Source organism: Anarhichas minor, unplaced genomic scaffold (assembly GCF_050575085.1).
Source record: "Anarhichas minor isolate MPS153535 unplaced genomic scaffold, ASM5057508v1 ptg000042l, whole genome shotgun sequence".
Lineage (NCBI taxonomy): Eukaryota > Metazoa > Chordata > Actinopteri > Perciformes > Anarhichadidae > Anarhichas > Anarhichas minor.
In genome coordinates, this window is record NW_027466488.1 from 3,102,218 (window position 1) to 3,121,087 (window position 18,870).

Below are 18,870 nucleotides of genomic sequence, written 5' to 3' on the forward strand. Positions count from 1 at the left end.
AAAAATGAATACAAACAACTTATTCAAGTTTTCAATGAATATTAATAATAATGAATGCACCGTGATGAGTTATCTTTGTCTTCTGTACGGCATTTGTCCAAGTTAACATGGTATATCAAAGAATGCAGAGCCCATAGTTTTGATAAGTCATAAAGACTCTCCTGGAGTTAAAGTAGTGATTGAACAGACAGAATACTTGTGTTATCTGACTCAAACAAGGATAGATTCACTTGAATCCATGTAAGCATGTAGTAGGACTCCAGTGCTGATCAATAACACTAAAGATATGATGGTATGCTACTTATGGGCAAAGGTGAAAATAGAGTCAAGTCCCTCTCCATCATGAAAGTAAAATACTCTTTATCAGCACGGAGATCGTAAAGAAATCAGCTACACACTGTAGGCAAATGTCACTTCACTCCCTGCGACGGCATTGTACAATATCACTTTCCCAAAAACTAAAGGTAAATTAATCAGGCACCGTCCGTACTCTTAACAAGAGACTGTGTTTGTTTGTGCTATATCAATCTCCTGTGCCATATTGATTGTCCAGGATAAGAATTTGCTGCTCAAATTCAATAAAATATTCCAGCATGCAGCCTTTGGACTTGTCTCCCTAATAAAATGAACTGTAACATGTAAGTCACATGTCTTTCTCACGGTTTGTTCTTCACAGTGAGTTTTGTTTACCCGTCTCTGAACTGCTTGCTTCAGAAATGATTCCAATAATAAATCAATGATCAAAATAGTTGCAGATTATTTTTTTGTCCTTCAGCTAATCGTTTCAGTTGGCTACATTATATTTTGATCAAATTTCCCTCATAATCTTATCCTCTGTCATCATTATAATTAGGGCTCAGTTGAGTTGAATCAGGCCCTTTTCCTTGCCACTTAAAATGAAGAAGCTTTACCAACAGGCTGCTCTTCAAATCCAGATAACTGCAAGGCAAATGTATTCTAATCTCTTAATTCAATCTAATTGATCTTTGACCACAGTAAGCATTTTCCTTGTTAAATTGTAATCCCTAGCTGCTTCATCTCCCCAAACTAAATATGCAATTTACATACATTATAGCCTGGGGTCTGTACAGTACGAGCATCAGCGCAGGAACACTGCACCATGAATGTGTATTTGACGGTCAATGCTTTTAAGAGACAATCTTGCAGCAATCAAACACTGGCAGGTTGCAATTTAGAGCAACATGGAAGGAGAGCGAATTCAAACAGAGTGCCCAATGAAAAATTAGCCAGAGGAGAGTAGTGGACTTTGACTTGCCGCTGACCTCTAACTGTTTTAATTAAATGGGGAGTTTCCTCTTCCTCTTGAGTAATAAGTAGCCGTGCTCCTCCGTGGCCCATGGCACTGGCAGCCACATAGAGCAGTGATATCTCTACCTATAACCCTGCTTTTATTATCCTCACCACTGCTCCTGCCAGACCTATGAAACAGTGCCCAGCTGATTCTCAAGGGGCCGTAAATTCAAATCAACACCTTGGTGCAAAGTTCTGTTCATGTGCAAGGTTATTTCTGTTCGCAAAGGTGGAACCATATTATTATGTGCCTTCGTTGATGAAAGGGATCATGAATGATCGTCTCTGTCAAGGTGCCTGTCTACTCCTAACAAAGCTGATGTTCTCTCAGCTATGTGATCTGTCTCAGATGCTTTTGGGGCTTATTAGATCAGACTCAGCGGTATTTACTTATTCATTAGCAACCAAATAGAAGGCGTCAATGTCTCAAAGGTCATAGAGAATCCTACTCCCTTACAATGCTAATGCCTATCACTTGTCTCCCACGCAAACTTTTTCCACAGGCATTTTCACTGTCTTTTTTTCGTGTCTAGTATCTTTTAATTGACGGACTGGCTAGTGTCAGCACTCACCTCATCACTGTCACGGCCTGATGGAGGAAGAACTCCAGTGTTCCATAGGCGCAGACAGATCCACAGGTAAACATTGTAGTGCATGCAGCTGTGATGGCTGCAAGGGCTTCTTCAGGAGGAGCATTCACAGCAACCACACTTACAACTGTAGGTAAGATTCATCATAATGAACTGATCATTATTCAGCTTCAATGCATTCATTGTTGATATCCACCAACATATTACAAAAAAGTCTTCGTGACAGACACACCACGAGCAATAACCTTTTTTTTTTTTTTCATGTGTTTGTTCAAGTTGAAATGAGAAGTTATTCTTTGGTGTTAAAGTTATCACCCATTGTGAGATGTAACATACAAGAGCAGTAGAAAATCAACCTGAAGGTCCTGGTCGCTGGGACCAGTCCAGGCATGGAAATAATAACATACAGATAATGACAGATGACTCTGAACCAATGGTGCGGCGTAGTTGTAGGGTCGTACTTTCCCATGTTAGCAGTTGATCGAGCCATGCTTTGCAGACAGCAGATCCTGTCTTGTCTAGGCTTGCATTACCACCAATTTCACACCTCAAAGTCTGTTTACAGGTCTTATGGACTACCACTGCATCTGTGGAGTGCTCTTTTAATATAATCTCAAAGCTATATGTACGAGTCTGCACATCAGAGTCAGGTTCAATATTCAATGTACTGTGGACAAAGGCAAAAGCAACAAGTGTCGTTACTGCAGACAATGTAATTATTTCAATGATGGAATGAGAAAGGAAGGTCAGCAGATTTCATTTCTTATTCAACGCAGCGCACCTTCAGTGTTACATTTTCAAAACGTAATCAAGAACCTGCATCAATTGTTTTAATTCCACCATTTGGATTTAAAACAAACAAGGGGAGCAAGAGTGGTTTAAGAGAGGTGTCTTTCTTGAGCAACAATGAGCGTGCCAGCAGTCATTACTGCAGTATGTGTGTGTTTATGTGCAGTGTGTACACCGTGGGCCATATCTGCCATTGACTCTCACAGATAAGCAAGGAGAAAGAGATGCGATCAGACGAGCCATGGTCTCTATACATGAATAATTAACATGGCTGAGCATACGCAAATATTTGCCCTGCAGTTTTAGATGTAGCGCACAACCCCCTGAAGTGAAGGCCAGGGCTACTAATTTAGATGTTTACTTCACTAATTTGCCTGGTTTGCATCACATGCTGTAGTATCACTTTCAAATTAAGACAGGAGTACAGCTGTGGCAGGAACACATAAATAAAGCATTAAACAAGACTCTTCCGGTACTTTTCCAGTGAGCACGCTCCCTTAAAATGTTTACTCCTGATGTTCCACAGAAGATAAATTGTGATATTGTCATGCAGGACCATGTCACTGAAGCACAGAGGGAGCCTCCTGCTCCTTCTCCTCCTCTAGTTTGATTAATACGCCCCTGATTGGTTGCTGAGAGGACAGCTCTGATGACTGATTACTCTGACACGCAGTCCTGTTGTCTGACTTTGTAGAACCATATTGGAATCAGTCTGAGGTCATTCAGATTGCTCCGTTTCTAATGACTCTCGCAGAGGGGTGATCAACATGTGATGATATCTCTTTCACTAAACATAACCCACACCATCAAGCATTCAAGCCCACATTTGTATTGTCAGCGGCAAATGTAAGAAACCGCCGTCCACATCTGAATATCAAATCGAGATCAATCAAATCGAGATAGGGCTACACAACAGGATTAAAACATCACTTTCTACCAGTTTGTTTTGATGTACTTCAAAGGGTGTATCAGAAAAGGTTCTCTCTATATTTGTTTTCACACTTTCTTCTTATCAGGGCAAAACCTTGGGTAGATAAGTAACAGAAAGGAGGAGATGAATGAAGAGCCAGAGGTGAGGAAAGGGAGAAATAACGTTCCAGATTCTTTTCATCAGTATTATAAATAAGATTTCTGGTCCCTATTTTTTACTCTCTAGTCACAGCATCTGTACGCACAATATACAGAAAAAAACATAACTTAAAATGTAGGTTTCTGTATGTTTTTTAACATTTCATCACAATGAATAAGATGTACTTTTCTAAACATTCATATCTCATCGCATGAGCTCCCCAAACAATTCACATTAAAGAGAAGTGCTATTCAATGACACCATACTACTACCATCCTTCACTTGAATCTCCAAAATAACATTTTCTCTCTAAGTTCTGCCGCATTCACGAAGAATAGGCAACATTTGGAATGGCTAATATTGGTTTTAACTGCAACTTCTATGTCACAGAGCATCGAGAGATCTTGTGGAGGCAAAAAGTAGGTATTTTCTTCCAGGAGACGTTTGCAGCCGAGGTGAGTTTTAAAGTGGCGAGCAGAGGTAAAGTCTGGAAAAGAAATTTCTCTGATGGTTGTTCCCTCTCTTTAATCTCCTGCTGTTCAGAATGAGAGAGACTGCATCAACAGTCACAGAGCCAAGGGACAGACAGTGGGCCCTCTGTCCATCAGTGAGCTGCTGTGGCCAGAGTGCAACAGGTAACACTCCGTTGTTTTTCATCTCAGACAGAAAAGGCTAGATAGAAAATGACACTTTATAGACATATTTCCCATACATATCAGCCAACGGATCCCTTTCCTATTTCTGGAAATCATGTAGATGAGGGCCAGAGACGGAGATGTAGGGTATATTTCAGTCAGGCAGTCATTAAATTCTGTGGAGCTGCTAGCTGTAGGCTGGATTCAGTTACTTCTTAGAAATGACAAAATTGCCAAGGGACCCCATCTAATCATAGCCCATTTAATTGCACCACTAGGTCTGGGATCGTGTGCCAATGTTCAATTACCTTCAAATGCATAATAGCAACCAGATATGTGCTTTTCCATGTAAAAGGAACGCACAGAAATAAATTAGAGGATTGGCAAATGAACCACTACAGTATATGGTTCTGGGGTGTTTTCTTTTTTTCAAGCTCGTCATCATGTGATCTCCATCCAGCCTCGTCTACCACTAGTCCATGGACAAAACCTCTTCTGCCTGGTCTTGCTTCAACCTTCACAGCTCTCCGAGTGCCAAAGCACTCGCACACCTATCGGCATGATCACCTTCCTCACCCCCCCCCCCCATTCATCTCCCTCCACGAATACACACTCACACACCTTCTCAAAAGTTCATTCCCACCTTGCAGAATGCACCGTGAACTCACATATTGCTTTGCTGCTCTCAGTTCCCAGCTCTGGTGTCACCTAGGAGTCATGACATTAACACCAAGAAGACTGTGTGTTTGAGTCCATGAAGCAGCAACTCCTCCTGCTGGTGGAATGGACAAAACACATCCCAGAGTTTTGTAGCTTCCAGATTAATGACAGGAGACCGAATACCTAGAGAACTTTTTATTCTGTCATTGCAGAATAACACTATAGCAACTGACTTTACACAGTGTTTCACAGAGTGTTCACATTTGTCGGTTCATGTTGATGCTTTGGTTGACGAGCCATGTGATGTAACAGCTGTATATGGGGCGGGGCAGCAAGACGCTCTTTATACCGTGTTACAATCCCGTCCTTCTTGGTAAGACAGATACTGGTTTGTGTCCTTTTGCAGTTCCCAATTGCCCTATTTACCTCGGGGAACTATTTGTTTTTTGTATTGCATGTATCCATCGTCATGCTAACATACTGTATCTTGCAATAGAATTATGGTTATTGAGCAGGTCACAACTTTGTGGTCCCTCTGCAAGGTGGAGAGGTAGAGGTGTCCAGAATGTTTTTTTTAAGGATACAGTAGGAGCTGGTCATCACAGACAAAGAGTGTGCTTGCCTCAGAAACATTGTCTTCTTTTCCCATCATTCCAGTCAGTCTGTGAGACTGGTGACTGTGGATTGTAATTTCTGTTCTGCCGCTTGACTTCATCCATTGCACCAGACAAAGAATTTCTTTCTTTCGATGTTCTCTCCTGTATTAGTTTATTTTCTTGCCCTGTGGTTTAGTCTGAGTGGTCAGACTTCAGAGAGAATTCTGTAATAATAACAGGATGCGATGAGGTCCTTGGCAGTCAGCTGATCTTAATGGCCCATTTACCTGAGGCAGTAGCAGAAGAGGCAGGCTGGAAGACCGAATTGATTCAACTCTGCCCCACAGCTCAGCAAAGATAGGCACCATAACCTAGGTTTGGGATTATTGCAGATGTTTTATTCAAACATCTTTTTAACCATCACACTTAAAAAGTTTTTACTTTTCCTTTACTATAAAAAAAAATACCACGGCACCAATACAGGGAGACAGGGACACTTGCCCATTCTGACTGCCTTAACTGGTACAGCTTTTCCATTGTATAAAAGTACACAAACGGGACTAAACTCTGATGTCCGATCTTAGTTTTGCATTCAATGTAATTTTATTAAAATGATATCAGGGTAACCAAAGAACTACTTTTGACCGATTAATTATACATTTGATTTCACCATCTACAGAGCAAAACAAAAATGTCTCTCCAAAACTGAGTAATTATTATCTCCTGTAACTAATGAGCTAAATCCCATTTTATAAATAAAGCTAAAATGACCCTGGTCTGTTTTTATCTGATCAGAGAAGGGCCTGGATCTTGCTGCCTTCTTTTTTCATCCCTCAATAAAAATGATTGATATGGCTTGAAAATAAATAATTTTTTTATTTGAAAATAACAATTTACAGTCTTCGGAAAATCTTTCCCACAGGAAGACTGGATGCTAGATGTGAGGGCAGCTTCTCAACTCCTTACTACATTATCTGTCAGCTGTCATCTTCTTTCGAGAAAAAGTGCCTTACAATGACACATTGGCAACTGCAAAAACTTCTGCAACTTCAAAATGTTATGGGCTACCTACGTTTTGTTGTCATGTAAAATTAAAGTCATTAGTAATTAAATCTCAACTCTTTTTTTCATTCACCTCTCTGTATCTTTTTATATGGGTTTGGAGAGTCCTCAGATGGTTCCACTTCTGTGTCTCCTGGTCCATCTGCTGCCAGAAGAAGCAACCTGTGAGCAGCAGGGAGGTTTGGGGAGCTCTTGCTGATCCTGCCTCCCCTACAGAGTGTGGCCTGGCAGATGTTGGAGTCTCTCCACTTACCATAGCTGCTGTGCGAAGCCAGAATGGACAACCTACTGCGAAGAAAGCTGCTGGGAGAGGGAGGAAGACAAGACAGGGACTGTTTACAGGTAGGAGACACTGCTGAAGTCTGTACTAGCAAAAAAAAAAAGGACTTCATTATTAAAATAAGTATGTTAAACTTTTGAACAGTACCGAGCTTGTAGCGTCATAATTGATACATTGCCATTATGAAGTTCCACATTCACACTGAGCTTTATAGCATGGACATTAAGTTCAGTTCGTGAATCAGCTCTCACTCTCATCATGGTCTGCTGCACCTTCTCCTCCTCATTCAGGCGAGGGCCTGAACTCAAGACCAGCAACATGAGCAAAGAGCTTCACCTACAAACTTTTTGAAACGGTTTTGAGCATGCATTATAACTGTGTCCTACCATCAGAAAAACAAATCTATTCAGTTCAGTATTTAGTGGGTCTCGACCGTTTCCATGAAATGAAAATGTATTGATAGACAATGAACCCTGATGTGCTAAATGCCATTGCTGATGTCCGTCTGTCTCACACAGCTCTTTCAAGTGGCTTGCCTGCTGCCTCCACAGACTGGCACTGAGGTGTACAGACATGGTGATGGTGCCAATGTGCCCACAGCATACCAGAGGCACCTGTCCACACCAAGAAATACCTCAAGAAGAACAACAACTTAACCAAGGAGTGTTATGAGCTTGAGACAGAACACAGAGTGATATATACACACACTACCACACACACACACGTTACATGTTACCAACCACTGCTGAAAAAAGAGTTTTGTTAACTTGGACCCACAACAGTGATGCTATAAACATTCTTCATTTAATAATGTATCTTTGTATCGAATATAGTTCCTTCGTCTGAAATTGTATTTCATTTTCCACAGGAACCTGTGAAACACGTGATTAATAACATTCAGCATGTCACAAAAGGCACAGTGATAAACAAAAAGTAAAAGCTGGAGTTATAACTAAGCATAAATCTCTCACTCCTATTACATCTAGTGAGTTGGACTTGTACACAGGGCTAAAGTGAACGGCCCATAAATTGTCAGCAGAGGGTGCACAAAGCCTGTTCAGAAACATGTGTTGGCCGCTGTGAGGCAAGCTTTACTTTGCAAATAAAAACCTTCAACATGGTCAAGTTTTGCTCATCATTGAAAGGGTTAATTCACTACAGTGAAGATCTAAGTAAAGAACATATCACAACCATTTAGATTTAAAAAACGTTAAGTGGCATCAATCACAACACAACATTAGCTATCCTCTTTGGACCTCTTGCTGAAGACATCTTAAGCGTGAAACCTTGATACAAGCACACTGGATGTGGATAGAGAGTCGACAATGAAGATCAGAAAGTTGTCAAGCAAGAAGTCACAGCCATGTGATGAGGGTTGAGGGTGCTCAACAGCCCAGAAGCTCAGAGATGATGACTCAATGTTATGACAAAAGTGTGTGCTGCATTATAAAACCATTTCCTTCTAGCTCCTCAGTTTGTTTTTATATCTTAATCACTGAATCCCTAAAATAAAAGAGAAAGAACCCCATCCTTCATTCTCCCCTAAAGCCAATGGCAACCATATTAACACCGGGTATAATCTAAACAACATGGTTGTTAATCCAGTTCTGCTGAAGATTGAGCATTCACGCTTTCTTAAAAATCCTCGTGCATCACAGAAATTATAGCTAAGTAGTGTTCTTTCCACATCAGGTCTGGCACATTTAGCCTAATTAGTGGAGGAATCTCTGATGTTATAAGAAGTTATATAACATTATGTAATCCCATAAGGCTAAGTGGTTCGATGTAATGAGAGCGAAGAATGAAGTTTACATTTCACTGACTGGCATATACAGTATGTGCTTGGCTTGCACTCTTTGTCAGCCGCATACAGAACATTAGCTCATATAGAACAGCCAGTTTCCACTCATCGGAAGAAAGCCATACTGCTGTGGTGAAGGGACACTGTGGAAGACAGCATGGACAGATCAGATTGAGATGAGTTGTACAGCTACAATATAACCCGCACCACTGGACTTATATTTTGTGTATTACATTACAGTATTTGTGAAATGGATAGTAGTGGCAGTGTGAATATACTGTGGCTGAAAATCTTTGGAAAGGAGTTAAGACAGCCTCCTTTTATCTACAGCATCAACAAAATACTGAACTTCAGGGGGAGTTTTCCACTTCTTCCACTTATGGTTAACTTCAACATGTTGCTGAAAAGACCGTGAGTGACACGTGGCAGGGGACAATGTGCCCAGGGATCATTGTGTTATAATACATCCATATATGAGAATGTCCATCTGTCTGTGTTTGCTTGGTTATTGACCTTTGACCTGTCTTACTATAAGTGCTTGCATGCTGATATAGGCTCCATATTGTCATGACGCAGAAGATCAGACGCAGAAGATCAGACGAACATCTGAGGTGTTTACAAAAGGACATATATCCCATCATGGTTGATATGCATTGTTTACTCATATTAACCACGACAGAGGGAAAGCTGTATTTCAACAGTCAAAAAGACAGCAGAGCTGTGACTTCTTTAACTTTCCTGATCCATGTGCTGTAACATCACAGCTCTGTCTGAGATTTAGGTTAAGAGACCTGCGTTGACCCCCATTAGAAGGAGAGAGGGAGGATTAAGAGGTAACATATCTTCACTACTTCACCCTGTAGTGGTGAAACTTGGAAACAAAAACTTAAGCATGTGTATGATGAGCATTCCTTCTGCACATGTATGCTTTTGGAAATATCTCTCTTTCACGTCGCAAAAAAACACAGCATGATATGACATTTAAAGCCAATCCAGGGTTCCATTAAAAAAAATGATTTATAATAACAAATACGAAAACAAACTAGATATTTACACAGGTCAAACCTTCAGCATATCAGAGTGATGCTGTTAATGGTTATTAAAAGGAGGCAGGTGAAGGACTGTACTTGCTCAATAATATCTATTTGAATTGTCCAATAGTTGCTTTGGACTGTTCCTTATTGGCTAAAAGTTTGTTTTAAGAACAAAGGTTACTGTAAATCAAGATTTAGTATCAAATATGTCATTGATTTCATGCTTACTGAACGTTGCTCGGATGACAGAGTAGAGCATTGGCCCACCACTCGAACAGTTAATTCAGCTTTTTAAATGGGGAAAATGAAAAAGTCGGTGCCTTATCATACTCGGGTTTCACTGTTTATCGCCGTTTGAAACCAGGACACTGCCAAACAGCTTGGAGCCCCTCTGATATCGGCTTGAGGCTATTTATTACACTATCTCCAAATGAGGGCCACAGATCTGCTTGATTCTCTCTAGAGAAAGGCATGAGGGGCTTAGCTATACCACATTTTTATTGGATTATACTAGTGTGGAAAGAACTGGGGAAACACTGACATCATCAAATCAGAGGTTGTTAAAATCAAATTTGCATCTGGTCAAGTTTTGTAATCTTACATTTAAGCTGAAAGGACTATTGAAACCTTGATGATGTGCACCACATATAGAAGAAACGAATGGAGGAAACATGGCTTACATGAGATCTGATGAAGCACTGACACAGAGGTTCAGTTCAGAGTTCAATCAGGGATTATTTCCCCTTTCTGCCTTTCTGAACTCAATATTCAATACTCATATCAAGACAGCTAGTTGCTAATGGCCATACACGTTGATAATAAACACGTCTGTCTGCTAGTAAGAAAAGACAGTATGTTTCTTTCTGCCTCGTCAGGTCAGTGAAGTTCACCATCCAGATGTTTTCACTGCCCTTTCAGGTAGCAGACACAGACAGCGGTCTTCTTTGTGTTATGGATTTATGACTGGAAACCACTCCACCAAATATAGCTGTGGAGAGAGCAGCTCTCATTGTGGTCTGAATTTTAATCAGGGAGCCTGTGAGGAGAGGTAGCACTTCAAGTTTGAAACTGAATGTTCAACCAATGGCTAATTAGTTGAATTATTCCAGAAAGAAAACTCTTTTAAGAAGTTGCTTTTTGAAACAAGTATCTGCTGGCAGGAAAATTGGGGATGATAAGGTCTGCTGTCAACTCCCCACAAATCACCCTCTTGAGGAAAAAATCTGGTAACTTTTTACCCTTCAACTTTGACAGTAAAGCCAATCAAAAGAAGAGTTACATTAAAACCCTGGAATGAATCCTTATTGTTTGCAGACTTGTAGACTTACCCAGGACAAGAACAAAAGGAATGTCTGTTTCAAGTACTTTTATAAACATATGTGTACTGGTACTGTCCAATACATTTTGTACCACTGAAGCAAAGGAGACAGACAACAACTGGGATGCCAGTACAACTTCAGGCTTCAAAGTATTCCACTCTTAGATCAGTGAACAATAAAGTTCAGCTATAAAGTGATCGTTACTAAAGCTACATGAGCCCTGTGGTCCAAATCCAATTTTTTAAATGGCCTCAAAGCCTGCTTATCTTGAACATACAAGCAAACTTTTAAGCACACTTTTATGAGACGTCCAGGTCTCTGCTTTCGGTGTATAAAGTTTCACGAGGCTCTTAAAAATGTAGAAAGCATTCCAGGCCACATTATACATCAAACAGTCTTTAAGTTCCAATGACACAACAATACTGCTGGTTTGAAGAGAGAAGCCACGTTTTAATGGTAGTGTAGTGCTATGATCTAGGTTGCAGTGATGACCCAACAGGTTAATATAGATCATTTTAGACGACCTCTGAAAACAAAAGTACTGATGTTACCTCTGGCTTTCTAGATCGTCTGTGAATGATAAAAACTTAACTACTCTGGTGAAAGCTAAATTTCTCTACAGTTTAATATATTATAAATAGAAGCATCCGATATCGCTATGTCAATTTTCAGGATTTTCAGTGCCTTCATACAGCTTTCTATGCATCTAGAAAATAAGACGCAAAAGCAGATTTCTCTGTCCACTGTACATAAAAGTATTTCCTGTCAAACAGATGGTATTTAACGGTTTACATGAATTAAATCTGAAATGAAACAATGGCCGTTTAGGTGTCAAATGTCCCCACTTTGAATGGTGGCCGTAGACAACTTTTTGTACTTCCATATGTCATTTTTTAGCTCCCTTTGCTGTTATATCGAGATACAACCAGGAATGGAGTATGATTAGGTATGACCAAAGCATTAAACTGTGATTAAAGAAACACTTTGTAACATTTAGGGAGATCTACTGGCACAAATGGAATACAATACTAACAAGTATGTTCTCTTGTAAATAACAATCTGTGTTTTCATTTACTCAAAATGAGCCCTTCGTATCTACAGAGGAGCGAGTCCTCTTCACAGAGCCAGCTGCCATGTTTCTACAGTGGCCCAGAATGGTCAGCCAAGCACTACCTCGAGATAGAGCCATATGCGTTTTCACATTTTTGTATCAGCCACCAGACTTCCACACGCTTGGCAGACAGGAGAGGTTTTCAGGTGGTTGCAATTTGAATCTTCACCACATGATTCTAAATCCTACACACTGGACTTTCAGGAAAATCTTACATAATAATGCAATAAAACTGCCTTCATCAGAGCAACTTACTCTACATGTTATATCATCAAAAACAAGGATCAATAAACACCGCCGTAAACAACCACATGTGTAAACAATTACAGTCAAGGCGGGAGGAAATGATTGCGTCTGACCTCATTGCATTGTAAAATGCATACACAAAAGGTGAACACTGATAAAACTGATATAACTATGTTGTGATTCAAGGCTAACTCATGAGTCACTACTATTGCATCTTTCTATAAAGGGTGTTTATAGGCAGTGAATCTTATTATACAAGCTGATATCCCTGACAAAGCATATGAGGCACAGAGCTCACAGAAGTCAGTGCTCAACAGAGTAGCCTTTGAGCTCTAAACTAATAGTTGTTCAGCACAGTTGAGCATAAACTGGCCACTGCTGCTGTGTTGACCTGCATGATTTGTTTGGCCAAGGGAAGTCTGGGCAAGAGAGTTCAGACCGGGAGGGGTGACATGGGGACGCAAGAACAGCTGTGTTTAAGCAGCCGACTAAGACAAGGCAGAGACATGCGTTTGGTTTCTTCCTTGTATAGCCTCCAAGTAATCAACAATGCAGAATTTTAGCCAGACTTGTTGCCCCACTTGTGAATGAGTTGAACACGAACAGAGAGAAAGCACTGGAGCAGTGTGGTGCAGTTTAACAAGTGGAGACTTTTAGGGGGTTTTGGCCACAGAGGAGCCCTGAGAGCACCTGCTCAATCAGGAACACTCCAGTGGGACCAAATCTCAACACAACCCCTCACAGTTTGTGTTTTTCCACTGCAGAGAAGCGGACTGGGAAAAGCACTGGTTTTGCACAATAAATGGAGTGTTTGAGGAAGGTACAGATCATCTTTTCTTCACAACATGTGCATGTGCCTTTTGGTGTGTAAAGTCTTCCAATGTGTGCATTAGTTTCCCCCAAATGAACACGTCATGTAAATTTATATCATGGTTTCAGAGGGCTTCCATTCTGGTCACTGGCAATGGATGCCTTGAATGTCAGATATGACGGAGCGAGTATTAAAACGTTGCGGTCTGGGCCCATCGGGGATACAGCTGGAGAGAAGACGTGGCGTTGAACAGACTGTGGAGTTGTTAGTCTTTTTGTTACAACGATGAGCATTATAAAGTCTACGGAGAGATAAAGATATAAATGACTTCCTAGTCATCCTTTAAGGTAATATTTAAGATTGAGGTTTGTTCCTCAGCAATCCTAGTGTGGCTAAGTGATAACACAGGAGTTTGTAATAAACCGTGTAGCAATTAAATTAACAAATGATTTCCAATTTGGCCAAGTCAAAGTTTCTGTAAACTTTTCTCTGCCTCAACAAATAACATGGCCTACAGTGCCCTTGGATCTGGCTCACCTCTGATAACGGTCAGATGCAAACTCATTAGTTGTGCAAACATGCATAGTGTACAACCTGATTTGACTACCTGCCTCCTTTCAACACCTAGCAATGCCACATGCTACCCATGATTCTTGGACACTCGACAAGAAAAATAGTAGAAAAGCAAGATTTTATTAGCTACAGCCCACTTCACCATCCCGGCACTTTTACTTACATTTGGCTCAAATCTGTAAACACATGTCTGACCTTTTGCAAGAGTGTGAGTTTTCTAAATCATAAAAATAGCACAAGTGTCATTCTATATTAAGGGGACATCTTTTTGTGCTGGTATAAGGATGATTAGACTACTTCAGTGAAACAGGTAAGTTAGTAGAATTTAAAAATATGGTAAACATAGCGCTGTAGATGAGGAAAATGCTTTATGTACATCAATTGACTTTTTTTTTTCAAGTTGTCTCACACAGAACCTGACTTAAACGTGTCTCTTGTGTGCAACAAATTTTTCCAAGAAGCCCAACATTAATTGTCAGACATTTTTCCATGTCGGCCTCAAGGCTCGGGACCATACAGGAGCTTAGGCTGTCGGAGTGATTCATCTTCTCAGTCTCATCTTCAAACATATTTTATAGTCATGTTTATGTGGTGAAATGGTGTTTGTTTTATGACTACTGTATTTGTATTGGATACATTATTACTTTATGATTACATTTTGAATTCATGTCAGCCTTGTTACATGCGTTACTGATCCTGCGGTCACATTTGTATTGTTTAAACTGGTTATAAACTCCTGAGGTTGCAGTGGCACCAGCAGAATATCTATAATAGTAATAATAATAAAAACAGCAGTAGCGGTGGTAGTGGTTGTTTACACAGTACAGAGGAGAACACAAAAACGTGCAGTATCACCTTTGAGGGAAGTACAGTAACATGTTATCTAAACAGCCCGAAGTCGCACTAAATTGTTTACTAACTTCAGTGTGTTCCTGTGTTACAAAATCACTTCACAGACGCTCAATTCTAAAGCGGAAGGTGATGATATACGGTACTGTGACAGAGCACATCCAAGACAGCATAATCCACACAACTACCCGAGCTGCCAGAAAATAAGTTGTGTTCTTTTTCCTGGGAAGGACTTATAGCCGTGCAGCAATGGAAAGACAAATGGAGGAAGACGATGACAGATGTTGAAAAACAGACATCGTGGGTTGACATGAGCAGAAAAATGTGTTCATCATGTGTGTATCAAAGCACGTGGAAAGTAACTGCCGGCCTTTTCAAAAACTGTTTTACAGCTAAAGATTTCTTCCCACAACATTTTGTGTCTGAGACGCAATTTGAACTTAAAGGTTGGGAATTTCCCAAAGAATTCTAGTGGGAATGTGATTCAATAAAAGCTCTTAATACACAAAAGTGATTTGTAAACCAGACCAGAAACCCAAAATCGTAGCCCCTTGCCACGAGAAGCTTATCCGACCCCAGGCCGATGGCTGCCGGGTTCAAAGATTGTACAGTAGGCAACCCCGTGGCATCTAATATGAACCTTAACACAGAAGTTTTAGTTTATTTGGATGCTGTGTGGGCCTACATTTTACACAGTCCTTACTGAATGGGATGCTGATTAGCAGATTGCTTGTTATTTCTTTGGTTGCCTCTGTCTGTGTGGTTTTAGCTCTTGAAAGGGAGAACAGTCTCATTAACAATAAATCAAACATCTCAACAGATATTATGTGATCATGAGGTAAATCGAAGCGTTTAAAGAAGTAAAGCACTCACAGAATGAACACATCATGTTTGAGGGTCAAAGAAGGGAGAGCAAAGGGAGTAAGGCAGTATTGATAGCCTCTCATCAAGCCGAAGTGATTGCACCTGAAGAGGGGCGGTTCCTTTCCCGGCAAGCGTGCTTGTTTTATCCTCCCTGCCTCAGGTATGGTCATGTGATCTCTTTCTGGGGACTTTTAACACAAGAGCTGCCTGAAGGGGTTTTGAGATGAAAACAATCCCAGATTTATGTCTACCAACACATTTTTCCTGAGCTTCCTTTTGTCTGGGGGAAGGTCTTTCCTGTCACCTACAATATTTAATTTCTGTCTCTGGACCTCCCAAGTATGATCCTGTGTGTCCTGTGTTTTCTTGATCTTCTAGAAAGACTTTAGCTTGGTCTTCTTAAAGTGTCGGCCCACGAGCTCTATCCCTGCATATATCCTATGTCAGTGCTATAAACCTGGTTAATTTCCTCTTTGTGTTATTAGTTTGTTATAAACCTCTGTGATCTCAAAAGTTATATCTTTTCAGATGCTCAGAGATACTCTCTCCATGTACTGTTTCTTTATTTATTTTTTTCTCAGCAACATCCGCGCAAATTCCTCATTCATCCACCAACCTACACTACTGATACAGTGAATCTATTTTTGCAGTTCAATGTATGTTCAGTAAATAAAACAGTTAAGCACATATTTAGTTTCTCTCTCTTTATTTGCCATAGCCTAAAAGCTGGTCTTTCTAACTACTCTCTCCTGTATGCTGTGGTCAAAGTCTTGAAGGACATACTCAACAAGTACAAGCTTGTTTATCTGGACTGTTAGTCTTTTCCAAGTCCTGGAAAGAGCATGTTTAACAGGCATGGCAGATACATGTACTATATGTCAGAGCAACCGTAAAACACTGAAGATGGGGCTCAGATGATTTCTGGGCTTTTCTAATTTCTATCAACAATTCCTCTGTCACAGCTTTGTCACAGCGCAGCTCAACCCCTCAACTTTTTCATCTCTGAAAATGATTCCCGTATCAGAAACTGTTGCCGCTGTTCGCTACGTGTCAAAGCTAAGTGGTTACTCCTTGACTGAATTCAATCTGTCACAAAGACAGATATGGTGAGACATTTGCTGAGGAACACAACGTTCTGGATGGACCCCTCCACTGTGGCTGCAGTATTTTGAAGCATGTTTGTTTGTCACACACAACTAATGAGTTCCAGCAAAACATCTTGGCTGAAGCATCCATTGGTCTGCTTGAAGTTGATGTGCGTCAGCGGGCCTGTCGGTATGGTTTCACGCATGTGGTGTCAGCAGTCTGATCTCCTGTCACTGCTTACTACGCACTGCAAAGAGACAATGCCACAACGAGTGAGTAAGTTGGTTTGCTCAGACGTCAAAGACAAACCACCACTCCCAAAAACATAATATATGGTTCTTATAGAGACAGAAACAAGATTTTTTTATTCTCCCCCTCAGACCGGTTGTCTGGACCAGATTTCAAATATAACTGCACTTGTAAATACAGCCATCCACTAACTTTCATAATTAGTGACTATAAATGACAGAATGGAAGAGAGAAACACTTCTGGTTTATGTTTTATACCATGATAACATGCTGGATGGCTATCTTAACAAGAAACAGTGTATGCCAAATGAAGTCCGGATACAGCTAGAGAAACATTCCTCTAGTGAAAGCTGCTACAAAATCATGCATAATCACACAGACAAAAGCAAATTTAACATACATTCATCACAGCTGTCTGTGATGGATGTGTAAACCTAAACGCAAGTCGCTCTCAGCCTTAAATAGGAATACTGAATTATTCGACAATGGCCCACATACTGATAAGCTCTTGAGACTTTCACAGTTTGTGTTAAATGAGATCAAATGTGGGAATTGTTAAATGAATTTAGAGTAGTTTTTTTGCAGCGCCCATCACTCAGCTGTTCAAACCTCCAGGGGAAAAGGTCACCAACAAGTCTAGAAAACCTGTCTCCCACTAAACGTTGCCTTTTCTGTCTGGGAACGAAACCTTTCCCAGAGCCCCTACGCAAAATGCAACTTGCAAGGGATTTTCAAGGTCTGGTATAATAAACTCACGACTACAAGCTGGGACTTGGGCAAGGCGGCCCGGGCTGACATTTGTCTTGGCATACGCAGGCAGTGCCAACATTAGTGCAGATAGCCCACTGACATCAGTAACATGGGAAAAGTGGCCTCAGGGCATTCATTGAGTTGCTGATTCCATTTGGCTCTATGAGAACCCACATTATTGACATATGACTGGCAATGAACCTTATTTACAAAGTTGCAGCTGCAGAGGATTTGTGTAATGTAGACTTCATTTTACATGTCATAACTGACTGATTCCATGATCAAATGTTGCAGCTACCAATAAGTCTTACATATAATACAGAACACATCCTACAACATAAAGCCGGTTGTGACTGACCTTTTAAAAATGATGTTTCTGGCAACATTTGCAAACTCTCCAGACAACAGATCCACAGAGTGGTCAGTGTTCTGACCTTCTGAGTCTAACCAGCTCATCCACCCCATCCCAGTTTAAGCCATATCTGGAGTGGAAACTTGGCCTGAATTCATGACCAGATTTCATATAATAACATGGACCTCCATGTGCCAACTGAGCTGATCTGTATGATTAGATAATTGTACAGTAAGCGCTGTCTGTTATAACCTGTCCAAACTTCATCAATTAGAGTCTTCTTCTGCAAGTGTGATGTATGCATCACATCTGTGTTCAATTTGTGTTAAATATGTCACCATGTAAAAACAAATGTTCTGCATTGTACACTACTTTCCAAAACATGTCCTTCTAAATCCCATGTCCAGAGCAATCAGCAATGCTTCTTTCTTAAAAGGAGTATTTGCTTGTTGTTGCACCCTGCCTCACTTCTATACTCGCTGAGAGTAAATGTTTATGCATTGTTTGATCATTGCTTTCAGGACATCAGACTGAATGAACACACTAAGAGCCCATAAAAGGCCTGGGTCAGTTTCATCCAAATTCTCAGAGCCTCTCACAGAAGGAAAACTTCAACAAACTTTGCAGAAGTGTCTTATTCCTTCTTCTTCTTCTTCTGCGATTCACTGGTTGTGTACTAGCACAAACCCTCTGAGGATAGAACTATTTAAACAGACAATAACACCGGCCCTCAAGTCTTGTTTACTTAACTCTCCACTTGTCCCACTGCTTCTATCAGAACAAAGTGGTGACAAACTCTTCTGCTACTCATTTGATTCATATGTTCACCAAGC

General features: G+C 40.6%; 1 protein-coding gene across 1 annotated transcript; it reads left to right on the plus strand.

The window, feature by feature from the left end:
* The first annotated feature begins 1,582 nt into the window (after positions 1-1,582).
* On the plus strand, positions 1,583-5,241 carry hnf4b (hepatic nuclear factor 4, beta). Its single transcript, XM_076109754.1, is given in 7 exon segments — positions 1,583-1,604; positions 1,871-1,917; positions 1,919-2,034; positions 2,552-2,645; positions 4,294-4,390; positions 5,073-5,132; positions 5,135-5,241. Coding segments are annotated over 7 exon segments (543 nt in total).
* Positions 5,242-18,870: the final 13,629 nt, after the last annotated feature.